The 14,012-nt window shown below is 37.6% G+C and overlaps 1 protein-coding gene across 2 annotated transcripts in view; it reads right to left on the bottom strand.

The window, feature by feature from the left end:
* The window catches only part of plxdc2b (plexin domain containing 2b), a 120,790-nt gene that overhangs the window by 33,156 nt on the left and 73,622 nt on the right, over window positions 1-14,012 (bottom strand). For both annotated transcript variants that reach the window (XM_088072328.1, XM_088072329.1), the window contains exons 5-6: window positions 8,832-8,954; window positions 594-712 (exon numbers count right to left, since the gene is read on the bottom strand). In XM_088072328.1, the coding sequence (XP_087928454.1) occupies window positions 594-712; window positions 8,832-8,954 (242 nt within the window). The remainder of the gene's footprint in view (window positions 1-593; window positions 713-8,831; window positions 8,955-14,012) is intronic.

Raw genomic sequence — 14,012 nt, 5'->3', positions numbered from 1 at the left:
TAATCACCTGGAAATAAGGGTAACAAAGACCTTTATGTGAGCTGTGTAATTTGTTAGAAATGGAAAGTGAGTCTTTTTTTTAATGTTCTGATGATTTAAGAATGTCACTTTTCCATGAAATGTTTCAGCAAAACACAAAAATAGTTAAAAGTCAGTGTCTAATCATGATGTAGTTGTTTAGTTTTGATGTATTTGACTTTTCCACTTGTGTCTTGAAAGCCTGGAAAAGATGAGTTTAAATTAAGTGTTGCTGCAACTAAATGCTGTTAATCTACATAAAGATGTAATTGGCATGATGGATTTTTTTTTTTCTTTTTTTTAAATTTTTTATACATAAAAGCTCAGTGGATCTGAATTTTATTAATTTCTCGTGCAATGTAAGCAGGCTGGCATTGGTGTATACACAATAGCAAATATGTCATTCAATCATTGTAACTGTTTCATGTTGTCAGAAATAGTGTTGATTCAGACAAAGAAGAGGACACAAACATTGGCATGCGTGTCTTAGAAACTTGCAGATACTGATGATAAAATACAAAAACTTTTTTTTTAGGAAAGATATTAAAAAAACTGGTTTGATTAAGGGTCCTGACCTCTTTGTATGCAAAAACGATCCTGCCGGTGTTGTGCAGTGTTGCCTGGAACGTGAAGCTTCCCAAGTTGTAGTTGTCCTGTAGGTGGACATGGTCCCACTGCACCACCAGAGCCGTACCTGAAGGAGAAACCACCACATACAGCTCATGACCACATGTAGGACTACACAGAATCACCTAGATTAATGGCAAATAGAGAGTCAGAAGTCATTGATAGCTACTGTCACACTTTTTTTTTTTTTTTAACACCGACTTGTGTTTCACTGTTTTTGGAATAAAGCTACTGTCTCAGATCTAGCATGAAATGAACCGCTAACCGCACAAAGCCTGAGAATAAGAAGACATCAATGTAAGTCATGTTTGTAAGGCGATATGTTTTTGAGGGATTATTTCCTGGCAGTGATTGCATTTCCCCCTGTGGGTGTGAGGTGATTGACACTGAAATAGTGTGAGCACTGATATGAAAACACTTCACTGGAGCAGCACCAAACGGCAATAAAACTGAAACTTTTGAGAAAACCAAATCAAGGCGTGGCAGTTACTGTGATGGATTATGTAGCGTCGGCAGTTTTCACAACAGTAAAAGTTTTTCATTATGTGTGAGAGCAAGTAACAGTGCTGGAAATGACTTCTTACAGTACAGGAAAATGTTTCCAACTACACAGCAGTCACCAGCGGGAAGAACGGAAAGCAGAAGGAAAACACTGACACCAGCTTAAAGTAATGTAACTTTTGTGTTTAGTCATGTATATATGGTAGTTCAGGCTTTATTTGCTCATGTTTTAAGATCTCTGAGATCTGAATGTCTGATGTCTCTGAGATTTCTGCAGCCACATGTTGGTGAATAACACTTAAGCCTTTAAAACTTGAGCAAATTGTTTTAATTTCTTTCAAAAAACATGGGGAGAAAACCACAAGCAACATAAAAAAAAATGAGCAAAAATTTGTAATTAAAAAAAACCAAGTTACAAGAGAATTACCTGAAAATAAGCCCTCCAAAAAGTGAAAAATAAAAAAATAAACAAGAAAAAATATTTATTAATATGATATATTTTGTCTTTTTTTTAAACAAAATTTTAAATATAACATTATTAAAATTACAAATATACTTTTCTGGACAAATTCATTTTGGTGATAATTTTCTAATAATTCCTCCCCCTTTTTAAAGTCTTTTTTTTTGTTACTGTTTACTAATTTTTTGCACTTTGTAGGATATTTCTTGCCAAGTTGGTCGTCAAACCAATTCGCTCAGTTTTCAAAGCGTCAGATAGCACAAGAAAAGTGATGTTGTTACAGGTTTCAAAGGGTTAAGTTGGAGCTTTTAAACATTAGTTGTGAAAAACTTGTTTTCCCTGAAAAAAACAACACCTGATTACAAACCACCTTTTCATCACTTTTCACTACAGGGTACAGTTCTTTCTTCCAATAAAAGTTGTGCAGAGGTGGCGGCAAAAGTTCCAAAAGTGAATTCCTCAAAATGAATCTGAAAGCACAATAACTAGAGCCTAAACAGTGAGCTGTTTAACTGATTAATTGCTCCACAAAAAAATTAATCTCCAACTTTTAATTAACAGCTTAAGTAATTGTGTGATAGTGCACTGAATAATTTGGGGTTTTAGATTTGAAAAGTGATTTTTCTCAACTTTCTGACATTTTATAGACCAAACAATTAAGTGAATTAATCAATTAAAGCTGCAGGACTTTTGCATATAAATTAACATTTGTTACATTCAAACCAAACAAGTTAACAAAACGCTGATTACGCCTGATGCGGCCAGGGAAGTTGTCTGTGGTTTTATCATCTGTAGCGACTTTCCTGTCATGTGTTTTATGACAACTAGACAGAGAGGATAGGGAAAGACATTAGACATTAATAGATTTATTTTATTTATCGATTTGTTTTGATTTTGTTGTCTTTTTCTATTTGGCCCTGCTTTGTTTTGTTTTATCAAATCAAGTATTATTTATTTGTGTATGATTCAGATTTTTCATCTAATTTGAATTAGCTGAAAAGATTTTGAATATGAACGGGGGGGCACCATAGCAACTGAGCTGCAGCTGGGAGTATGGATGAAGCTGTGGTGGAAAATCCTAAAAACATCCAAGAAAAGTTTCTAAAGTGTAAGCTCCACATTAAAAAAAAAAAAAAGGAAAGAAAGAAAGCGTCCTTGGGGTTGGGAGATACAACAAGTTCACCTGTGGCCTTCCGTCATTAGGAAACAAAAATGAGGATTTTTTTTCACATTGTATTGTGCTTAACTTTAGTTTAGACTATATGATTTATTCCCTAGTTGTCATTTTATTTTATTGTCTCTATTGAAGATTTTTCAGTTGTTTTTTTTTATATATCCTTCGCTTTGAGGATTTTGAAAACCATGACATAAGTCTGATTAATGAAATACAATAATGTATAATATATAATAAATAAACTGCAGGTGTTCTGCTTTAAAATGAGACAAAGTTTTCTTTGGTTGTCTGTCTGAAAATGCCTTGAGCTCTACGTTTTTGCTACGTTATCTTATCAATGACTGGCGCCCCTACCAGTTGCTTGAGAGGAGTGAAGAGTCATCAATCAATAACGGTAGAACGGTCAACAAAACAGCATGTATGTGAGATTATCTGTGGACAGATAAATACACGCACACAGACACAACCAAATTAAATGATCCCTTCCAGTCTTACCCCACGTGGAGATAATAAACATGGGAGTAACTTAAAAGCCTAATTCTATAAATCCAACTTACTCTTGACCACACAGAGTCATCATTAGGTGTTGCCTTAATGTGGCTGCACACTAAATTAGAAGCACACTCACGGGACCTTCAGCTCTACCCTCCAGACAGCAGGCCTCACATTACTTTTAACACCGTTTTGATTTAGTGTGGACTTTGGACAACCTATTGATGTGAAAGCCATTCCCTCCTCCGAGCTAGTCATTTGGCTCAGCGCCAGGGCAATAAAGGTTTGTTAACACAACTAATCAATTTTTCCGTCACATAGCCAGAGCTCTTCCCTCCAAAGTAAAGGAAGAGATTCAGCTTAGACTATTGGAGAGCAGAGACTTCTGCCTGTACTGGAAACCCCATTATAAATTGGTGCAGAGTGTATATAGCAGTGATACTCAACTTACAGCCCATGAGCCAAATCTGGCCCCCGATAGGGTGTTAAGTGGCCCCCGAGCCATTTTCTAATTAACAATAAAAATAAAGTGATTCACACCGGCAATTGTTTTTGTACTTTTCGTATAGTCTAAATGCCAAAGTGCATAAAACAGCAGCAACATAGAGCTTGTTTATCAAAAAAAGTGCTAGTGGTGGACCCCCTGCAACCCAAACAGAGGTCTGAGCTAAGCCCCAAATGTCATAAAATCCTAACTTCCTAAAATCCTAGAATCATCCGAAAATCCTCGAAGCTACCTGTAATCCCAAAAAATGCCCTAAAATCTAAGAAATGTCATAAAATCCTAGAAACATCTTAAAATCCTAGTAATGTCCAAACATCCTAGAAACATCCTTAAATCCTAGAAAGTCCTAAATTCCTCAAAACGTCCTATAATCCGAGCGGTGTCCTAAAATGTGACAAACATCCTAAAATCCGAGAAAAATCCTAAAATCCTACAAATGTCCTAAAATCCTACAAATATCCTGAAATCCTGGAAACACCCTAAAATCCTAGAAATGTCCTAAGATCCTAGAAATGTTGTAAAATTCTAGACATGTGCTAAAATCCAGGAAATGTCCTATAATCCGAGAAACGTGTGGGGTTGCTGTGACTGGCCCCTGGCCTCCTTGTCATTTTACAAAAGTGGGCCCCAAATAAAGCTAGTTGAGTATCCCTGGTATAGAGGGCCTGTGGAATTAGACATGGATGTTGCAGGAGGTTAGACAGAGTTGAGGGCAGCAGATAGCGGGCACTCTGACATTCTCTGACACTATTGTAAAAAGAGAGAGTAGCTGCGGTGTGACGCATTAAAGAGGACAGAGTTAAGGAGAAGGCAGTGAGTATCAGAGCGAGGACCGGAGCACTAAATTGCTGCGACTTTATGGCACAGCATGCTTACTCAGTCAGCACAAGTTAAGCCCAGTATAAGTCTGCTTAAAATGCATTGAGTTCAGGAGGGGAGGCTACCATGCTATCTGGGGCTTCCTGGCTAAAAATACAGAGTGGATGAGGAGGCGCACAGGGAGCAAACACTGGCCTTGTTTCTAATTCCACTTACAAGCTGAACATGTTGTATGAACTCAAAACAAACAAATCAAATCTTGCTCTATTACGCAAACCCACCCTCTGCAAAGTGAACTCATTTAGTGTGGTGGTTTAGGCAGCAGCCTTCTGTTTGGATTTTATTCTGTGCAGTCTATTTTTCAGTTAACATCAGATAATTTGTTTTAAACTTTTACTTATTTTTTCGACTGTCATTTTTACTATTGGTTTTGAATGATTCCCAGTGTATAAAATAATAACTTCCTAAGCCCTGTTGGCCTTTTTCACGGCAGTCGGGTAAAATCCAGATGACATTAAAGAGACTTTTGTGTCTCCTGCATCTTTTTTTCCCTACGACGTGCAAATCAGTGATGGTCCTTCTCAAGGTGGGAGTGCACGTTAAGCTGTTTGATGCATTTATTTTAAGTTATTTTGCCTTTATTTTACCAGAATACTCTCATTGAGATTCAAAATCTTTTTTGCAAGGGGGTCCTATTACCGCACAACTATGAGCATTAGAAAAGTTTTATCAACCGCCACACGGCTCACCCTGAACATAAAAATGTCTTATCAAACACACACAGATAATCTGGTGGTTGAACTGATCGGAAATCAGATAAGTGCTGCAGCAGCACGCTGCATCTTCTCTATGATCTCCTGTGTTAAAATCATTGGAGCCACTTTTCTCTTTATTTTAAGAAATTAGAAGAACAACCAATAACTGTGAAATTTCAACCCTGTCTCTAAGAAATTACCGCATTTGTTTATATAACTAATTTGAAACAGCAAATAGGTTTAGAGGGAAACGTAATGCAGAGCACATTATGATTTCGATTATCATAATGTTGCTACTTAAAGTGTCTGGCAAATCGCACACACAATTACAAATGTTGATACTGAACGTATCAAAATGTTCACTGAACAATTTTCTTCTGTTTTTGTTCACTAGGGGATACTGTTCATCCTTCCAATAAAAGTTGTGCAGGGGTGGCGGCAAAAGTTCCTATTGTTCACTGACAACGCATTGCAATTGTTTTTATTTTTTTATTTTTTTCATGCAAATCATGATCTTTCCCCAACTTTGTGTTGTTACCTTAACCCAACCAGAGTGAGGAGTCTGGACGTGAACCTTAAGTTTTGAGGTCACGGTCCTGCAATTTATACGCCTCGCTCTAAAGCCTCTGCAGTACATGACTGTGGTGTAACTAAAAAGAAACAATCCAAACATAATCCAGGCAGTAAGGCTGGGCAATATAAAGATATCATATAATATATATGAGACTATATCGTCTTAGATACTAGATATTGTTATATTATGATATGGAATAAATGGTGTTTTTCCCAATTTTGAAGGTTGCATCACAGTAAAGAAATGTACTTTTCTCAACTTATCAGACAGTTGTAATTGTTTTAGTACCTGCCTTTACCCATTTAGTCATATTAATAATGATTATTGATTTAAAAAATAGAATTGTTTTAATATTTTTTCAAAGCACCAATAGTCATTCCTACAATATTGTCACATCACAGAGGAATTTGGTAAAAAAAAATTAAAAATTGTAATGTTTGAATCTGTCTCCCAGTTCTACCATTAATGAGATCCTTTTGAGGTGATTTATAGAGCCAAAAAATATCTCAGTATAATTTTTAGCCCATATCACCAAGCCCTACCGGGCAGCGATGATGCTGCAACAACAACGTAATTAAGAAAGCCATTTAGTAACATACACGCACAATTTCTAGTAGACAGGATTGGTAATTTAGGTCGCCATCATCTCAGGGGACAGACTCTTTTCAATACCTGGCAAAAACATGTCTCAACCACCTCCTTAAGGTCCAACCTGATATTTGATCCCAATGGGGATGATGAAGAGCAACATTTTGGCTTTAAACATTGTACTAAATAAAGAAGACATTCTAACCGAAGCCTGAAATGTATCCATGAGTAATGAATTAATATATGGTTGTCTGGTACTGTGAATGGAAGTTACAGCCGACCTCTATAGTTGTGTTAAACTCTCAAAGTGTCAGACTCATTCTACAGGCTGTTAGAGGTATTTTTACTTTGCAGTGCTGTCACCATGGTCCCGCTGGCAACAACAGTCGAAATTCAGACGTCTGTCAGGTGCCGAGACACTTCACTCCTCTATAATTGTGCGCTATCAAACTTCAGGGTACTTTAAAAAGCACTTTAAAAAAAAACACGTCTTAATCACATGTATTCTTAATTTAGCAAATCCTGATTAACAACAACAAAAAAAACTGTCTCTGTGAAGTTTCACACAACTCCCACAATCCTGCATGTGTGTCCGGAACAAACAATACGCCTCATCAAACTGCCTACAGTCTGATGGAAAGAAGCATTCCCTCTCCAACAACATCACAGTGTACAGTTCTTATGCAGTATTGGCAGGACATTGACGGATGGATAGTGTGTTGAGGAGCAGGCGGGCTGAGAATCGATCGGCTGCCAGTTTGGTTAAAGTCTGATGAGCTCCACTGCAGAAGGTCACACAGTTGGTCAGTCACTCTGCTGCAGAGGGATTAATGACTGACATGATGGATAACAACCATCACAGATGGCAAACGAAAAGGTACAGGGAGTGCGAGGGGCATCAATTTAGTTTAAAGTGAGTAAATGGAATTTAAAGGGGATGGTACAGAGGTCACAGAGGGTTTCATATAAATCATTTAATGATAAGGACTTTCTTTTTGTGAATAAACGTTGGAGGATATAGCTTTAGTGACAGTTTCACTTTGAATACAGTAACAAATTTCAGTCAATTTAGGGATGGGCAAAATTGATACATACTGTAGTTTGATATAATAAATGTCAAAATAAATTGTTTTGGTTTTTGAATTTGGCGCTTTGGGACTACAAAAGAGCTTTACAAATTAGAAATATCCTCACAGTTGTATGGCTCTACGAACCAGACAATTTGCAGTTACAGATGTGAAAACATCACACACATCCTCTATGTGGCAGCATACAAGATCAATACAATCAGCACAGTTTCAAGGTGGACACCCAAGATTGGTGTCACCAATTCAATATCTGACCAAATGGTTCCCGTCATTACTTCATCATTTTATCCCATGAGACATTTGTGTGAAATTGTGTCAGAATTACCGTATTACTTCTTGCTTTTGGCAAAAAACAGGCTTTGTGAGGTCACATTGACCTTGACCTTTGACCACCAATATCTAATCTGTTCATCGTTGAGTCCAAATAAATGTTTGTGGCAAATGAAAGGAAATTCCCTCAAGGCCTTCTTGTGTTCATGAGAATGAGACGGATGCAATGTCACATAGACCTTGACCTTTGACCGCCAAATTACAATAACTTAATCCTTGAGTATAAGCCTAAATTTGGAAAAAATCTCCCAATGGTGTTCTTGAGATATTGCGTTCACGAGAGTGTGACTCCTGTCATGGCTACTGCCAGCATAGAGGCATAAAAATTTAAATCTGTATGAATCTGCAATTTCATATTTTCTTAAATGCTTAACTCATGTTATATGTTTTTTATTTATTGTGTTTTAATTTTGGTACTCTTTAAAAAATGTAATTAAAATAAATAATTAAAAATAAATGTTTGACACTGATACATGAATTAAAAATATATCCCGGGATAAAACAAAACCTGCCTGGGAGTGAAGTTTCCTGTAGATGTGAGACAGCTTAAGTCACAGCCTAATTATATCTAAAGTACTTCACCGTCGTCATTACTCCAGTGTAAACTTGAAAGACTCTTTTCTAGCACAGACCTTTACTACAGTACAACACAGTCCAGCCTCTGTAGCACACGCTGTGTGCGTGTCACACTGAAGGTTTAATAATCCTGGTTCTCTAAATGATTTCATTCTCTGTTTTAGTCATTCTGAAGCTTGTTACCACAAAGTTAACAGTGCGAGGCATCATTTTTTCATTCTTTAGTTACCAGAATAAACAGCCAGTTGGTGCCTCATGCATCGCACAAGTGAGAAAATGCCTCATATTCAGGTAGAAATCAAATTAATTTGAAACTGCGGTTACCGTTGTCAAAGTAGATGACAGTGGAGTTTCTGGAGACACTTGGGTCAAAGTTCGCCATTAGAGGAGCGATGTATTGAGTAGCTGTTAGCATCCGATGGACCACGTCCCCTGTGTAGATGAACCCTGAGGAAGAAACAGAGACAACATTTCACTTTTAGTAGTCTGAATTGTCATTTAAATGAAAATTGCACTCTACTACTGTTAGAATAATGTGGAAAGACCATGGATTCATGGGACAAGCACATCAATTCTGATGTCGCTGCTCTGGCCTGGGATTGATATCAGATTTAGGATCACATATGGAAGTGATCAGATCTAATTTCTACATCTAAACTAACGATCTGTGTCACATGAGAGCAAAAAAATGCTTGTAAGAGGATCTTGGCCTTATAGCGCTCTACCTGCTTTGATAGTGTTGAGAAAATAAAGGTGGATTTACCCTTTAGCAACTCATAAAAACAAACATCAATCTTTCTCTCCTCCCTCTATAAAGCTGTTATCAGATACAGTATCTTTCAGGAAGACTACAAGTCTGCCCTCAAGTCCAAAGTTAAAAGCTCCTCATTAACCTGCAACCATCACTTCCCCCTCTGCCTCTGGCCTCACGCTGCAGGCTGCTGCTGCTCACCATGGCAATTAATTAGCGCTTCTATCTTTTATCAAAAACAGAAGGGCAAATCTGAGGGTCTTTAAGGGGAGATATGCTGAGTGAGCTGCAAATATATTACCACGTCTGCTGGTGTACTCCTTAACATCCTCGTGCGCGTTTTCACTCTCTGCATCATCGATCAAGCATGCTAACGAAGAGTCCATGACAAAAAGGGATCGTGTTATCTTTTCCAATTTATTTATTGCCTTCAATGAGGTACAAATCGATGTCTCCACAGAGAGGGCCGTGCTCGGTCGACACAAACTGGAGCTGCGTCATTTAGCAGCCGGTAAACATGGTTATTAATGGAGTCCAGAAAAGGGAGAAACGCCCACTATTCATCACAAGCGAACAGTCTTTGCATAAAGAATTAGCACTCATGACAGCAGAATCAAACGGAGTCTTAATTTCCCAACTGACAAGGAAGTTTAGCAAAGTCAGCTGCTATTTAAAGATTTACTCAAGACAAAAAGCTTTGGTTTCTTGCTCTGCATAAATATCCAAAACAAACCTTAACATGTGCCCCTTTGACAATCACATGCATCCAATATAATTTACCTCTGAAGAGCAGTTTGAAGAATTATTGAGACACTTACAGTGACAATGGCTTGAGAAAAGAAAACTTTTTCCTTTAATTAATTTCTCTTGTTTGAAAATTGTTCTTTGAATAGAAAGGAGGCATCTATTTTTTCCCCTGATGCTTCCATATTTGTCTTGTTAAAAGTTGCAGGTTTTTATGAAAGGCATAGCTGTTCAAACATTTAAGACTGGTTGTAATCTGCCAGTGTGCATTGGTTTCAGTCTGTCTTAGGGAGCTGTAAAGCGTAGATGTTATGGATGTTTGTGTTGACGTTGGGCAAAGATGGAGATGCGGATTGGTAACACAAGGCAACATAAGTAAAGTCATTCAAAACAATGGATCCCCAAAAATGGAGACTGGCTGTTAGTTTAGAGTGCCTGATTTGATATACAGCTGAGTTTTCAATGAGCATAGCATGCATTTTAAACATCAATATCGCAGTTGAATCAAGTGTGGCTGGCCAAAATGGTGATCGAAATTGATGTAGCGAAATAATGTTGGTAGTAATATCTTATGAAAAAGTCCTTCACCTCACATTTTTTCAATTATGCACTAAAAAAATCTTTAAAAAAAAAAAGACAGAGTAATAAATCACTCTCCATGAAGGGACCTCTTAACTTTGCAGCAGAGGTTCAACAGAATTACAGTACATAAAGTAGCTGCCTGAGGCATAAGGGGGAAGAAACTCTGCTCGGAAAGAAAAGAGGATTTTTTGGGAAAAGTCTCAATGAGGCCAGGCCCATAAACCTCCATTTCAAGTCACCATATGTCTCCTCATACAGTAGGCTGGCTGACTATAAAAACACATCTATCACGTTGGAAACCAGGAGCAGAGCATATCATGAGGGGAATCAATCTTTCCCTTAAAGACCTCCCAGCTCAGAATTACCTCTATATAAAGCAGAGTCAGCACACAGGGAGAAGAAGAGCAGGGGAGGGCTGGGAGTGAAGATGTGACTCTATTTTGCTGAGTGAAGTCCTGACTGTGGAGAACTCCACCTGGAGTGAATCAGGCTCAATAGATGCTGTGCTTACCGTTAGTTTTATTCCTATAAAAAATATACATCATAATCTTAACTCAAATGCCACTTGCTTACTTCTCCAGAGCTCTTTATATTAGGGTTGAGACCTTCTGGTCGGTTGGTTGGTTTGTTTGTTCATTGTCCAACTAAATTTTCATCAGTCTGACAATCGCTGGTGTTAGTTTCATAAACCTGTGTCCACAAAAGCGTTTTTTTTTTCTCAAGCTAAAAAAAGGTGAGGTGCTCTTCTGTAAACGCCCAGCTGGGAGCGCCAGAGTGCTTTGGAGATGCAGTGTTTTTCCAGCTGGTTGCATCTGGTTATGTTTCGACATATCCACTTAAGTAAAAATGCCGACACGAGGCAACGTATTTTCTCTAAAAGAAGGAAAGGCTGAAACATAGTAACCATCAATTTCTGAGGCCAGCAGTATTCATCTCCATTAATTCTTTAGTTACTCTATGGATAACCTAATTTTCCCCCCACTGAGCAGTCGATTAGTCGAAGAGCAGAATTTCAGTTTACCACTATTTTCTTTCGTTGAATACACAATAAAAAGTGTAAAGGCTGGCTATAGTGGGCTTACACTTTGACAGCAAAAGTAGCTATTATTCATAAAACTCGGCCCAATTAACATATAGTAAGTTATTGTCAATTAGCGTTGCACTTCCAAGTTGTGTAATACAGTGCTAAAACTCACAATAATGACTTTCATTATCAGTTAATGACAATGACAAGTTGTGGTTTTAATGTAGGTAAACCAGGCTAGCTGTTTATCCCTATGCTAAGCTAAGCTAAGCTAACTGGATGCTGGCAGTTGTTTCATATTTAGTGTATCAATCTCCTCATCAAAAAAGAAAATTAGTCCGTCAAACTGTTGCTTTAAATATGTAAGTAGGCCAGTAATCTTTTTATCTTTTTTGAGAGCAAATGTTTATAATCTTTCAGGAACATTAACAGGTATATGGGTGGTTTTTTGCACCTGCAGATTATGAAGACGGCAGAGCAGATAAGAGCACCACGCTATGTTATGTCATGGTATATGAATATGAAGAGGACCGAAAATAAAGAGGCAGGGTTGTTTAGTCTACCTGTCCTAAATTAGGGTAAACATAAACATAATGCCTAGGTGAAACTGTGTACGTTGCTGTGTCTGCACTTTCCTTTATCTGATTGTGCAGCGAAACAAATCAGCCACCGCCTATTCCATCTCATCTCATATTTACCCAACATTCAACTCTCTCTTTCTTTGGCGTTGCTTTGTACTATTTCTCTTTTCACTTTCGACCTCTAGAAAGCTTAGAAATCCCCTCGACCAAACACACACACACGCGCACAAAGTGTTTTATTCTTAGCCTCTACCAGCAATCTCCTGAAAACACAATACGACTTATTTGACAGTCTAAAGAAAATCAGACAGCCTCTCAATACACTAAAGAGGTGAAAGCTGCGGGGCGCTCAATAGAGAAGCAATTCATCCATTATGGCCGTCACTTACAGCAGAGGGAGGCTGGACTGGAAAGGAAGGGGACCTGGGGAGCAGCACATACACAAGGAGGGAGGAGAAATAATGGAGAGGAGTTTGAGGCACAGAAAGAGGTTTTAGAAAGGTGGGATGGATAATTCTTTCCAAGTTCTGTTTATATGTGGTGCTATCCAACAGTGCCTGGCTGCGTATGTCCAAGAAAAACATGAGCGGGAATTAGCAGACCCACTAGACTAAAGCTTCTCTTTATTGGACATTGTGTTTAGACAAGGCCTTTGTTCCTTCGTACTGAGCTGTGTTTAATTTACAGGAAATTTTCTGTTTATCGCAGCTGTTCTGAGCCGGAAAGAGCCCACACCGGATCACACACTCGCTTTATTTACTCCTTTGTCTTAAATTCCAAAATACAAGGTTTTTATCTAAATTGAATGTCTGCTTTTTTGTTTTTTATTGCTGAGTGATACAAAACAATAATGAGTCACCCTATAACCAATCCATTATGTCGATGGCACACAAAACATGATGTGTTTTATGTTTCACAACCTGGATTTCTTTGGAATGCTAAAAATGGCAAAGATCGTCCTGATAGCTCGAAAGACAAAAATCACTTCTGTCTACTAAAAATTGTGTTTATACAATACTATTTTTTTAGAGGGAAATACAATCAGTTGGATTATGGTTGTTTTTTTTTTTTCAAGTGAACAGAGTGCTAGGTTTTTGTACTGCAAGTGTGTTTATAAGGCTTCAAAAGCAGTTTTTTTTAAAAGGAGACTGCAGTTTTACGTTCTATCTCGTGCTCCACGTCACTGCTGATTTCAAAATTTAACCAAGGTGATTTAACCCGTTAGTTAGTAGTCGCCAATAAATTTAATAGCTGATTAGTTAGCAACATCATCGGCTGCAAAGTGAATATATGTGCAAGAAGATTAGTGATGCTGCTTACTGGCGTTAAGTAAACAATAGCACGATGGCAATACCTTCATGACCAGAAACATCCAAATAAAATAAAATATTACTACCATAAAAATGAAAGAGCATTAACACTGAAGTATAGTTAAAGTACTAATTATGCAGGATGAACTTTTTCAGTGTCATATTCTAAATATTATATGCTTTGATTATAATTAGTGATTCATTAATGTGTATATTACTTTTTTAAGGGTAACTTAAATACATTTTAAAAAAGTAGTTAAGTAGTAGTTAAAAAAGTTAGTTGATTTCTATTTTGTATGTGTGATCTGAATCTTTAAATCAACAAGTCAGTAAAGCTGCCAAATAAATGTAGTGGAGTAAAAAGTAGAATATTAGCTACCAAAAGGCAGTGAAACAGAAGTATAAAGCAATGACTGTATATAAAGATGGATCACTTGAGCTCTCTAAAAGTGAAACCAAAACATCTCGTCCCCTGGTGGCTGGCTGCAGTACAGTTAAAAACGTTACCCCCTC

Source organism: Plectropomus leopardus, chromosome 21 (assembly GCF_026936395.1).
Source record: "Plectropomus leopardus strain MGB_pleo_1.0 chromosome 21, ASM2693639v1, whole genome shotgun sequence".
Lineage (NCBI taxonomy): Eukaryota > Metazoa > Chordata > Actinopteri > Perciformes > Serranidae > Plectropomus > Plectropomus leopardus.
The sequence above is the reverse complement of the archived record's forward strand: the minus strand, read 5'-3'. Positions and strand labels throughout refer to the sequence as shown.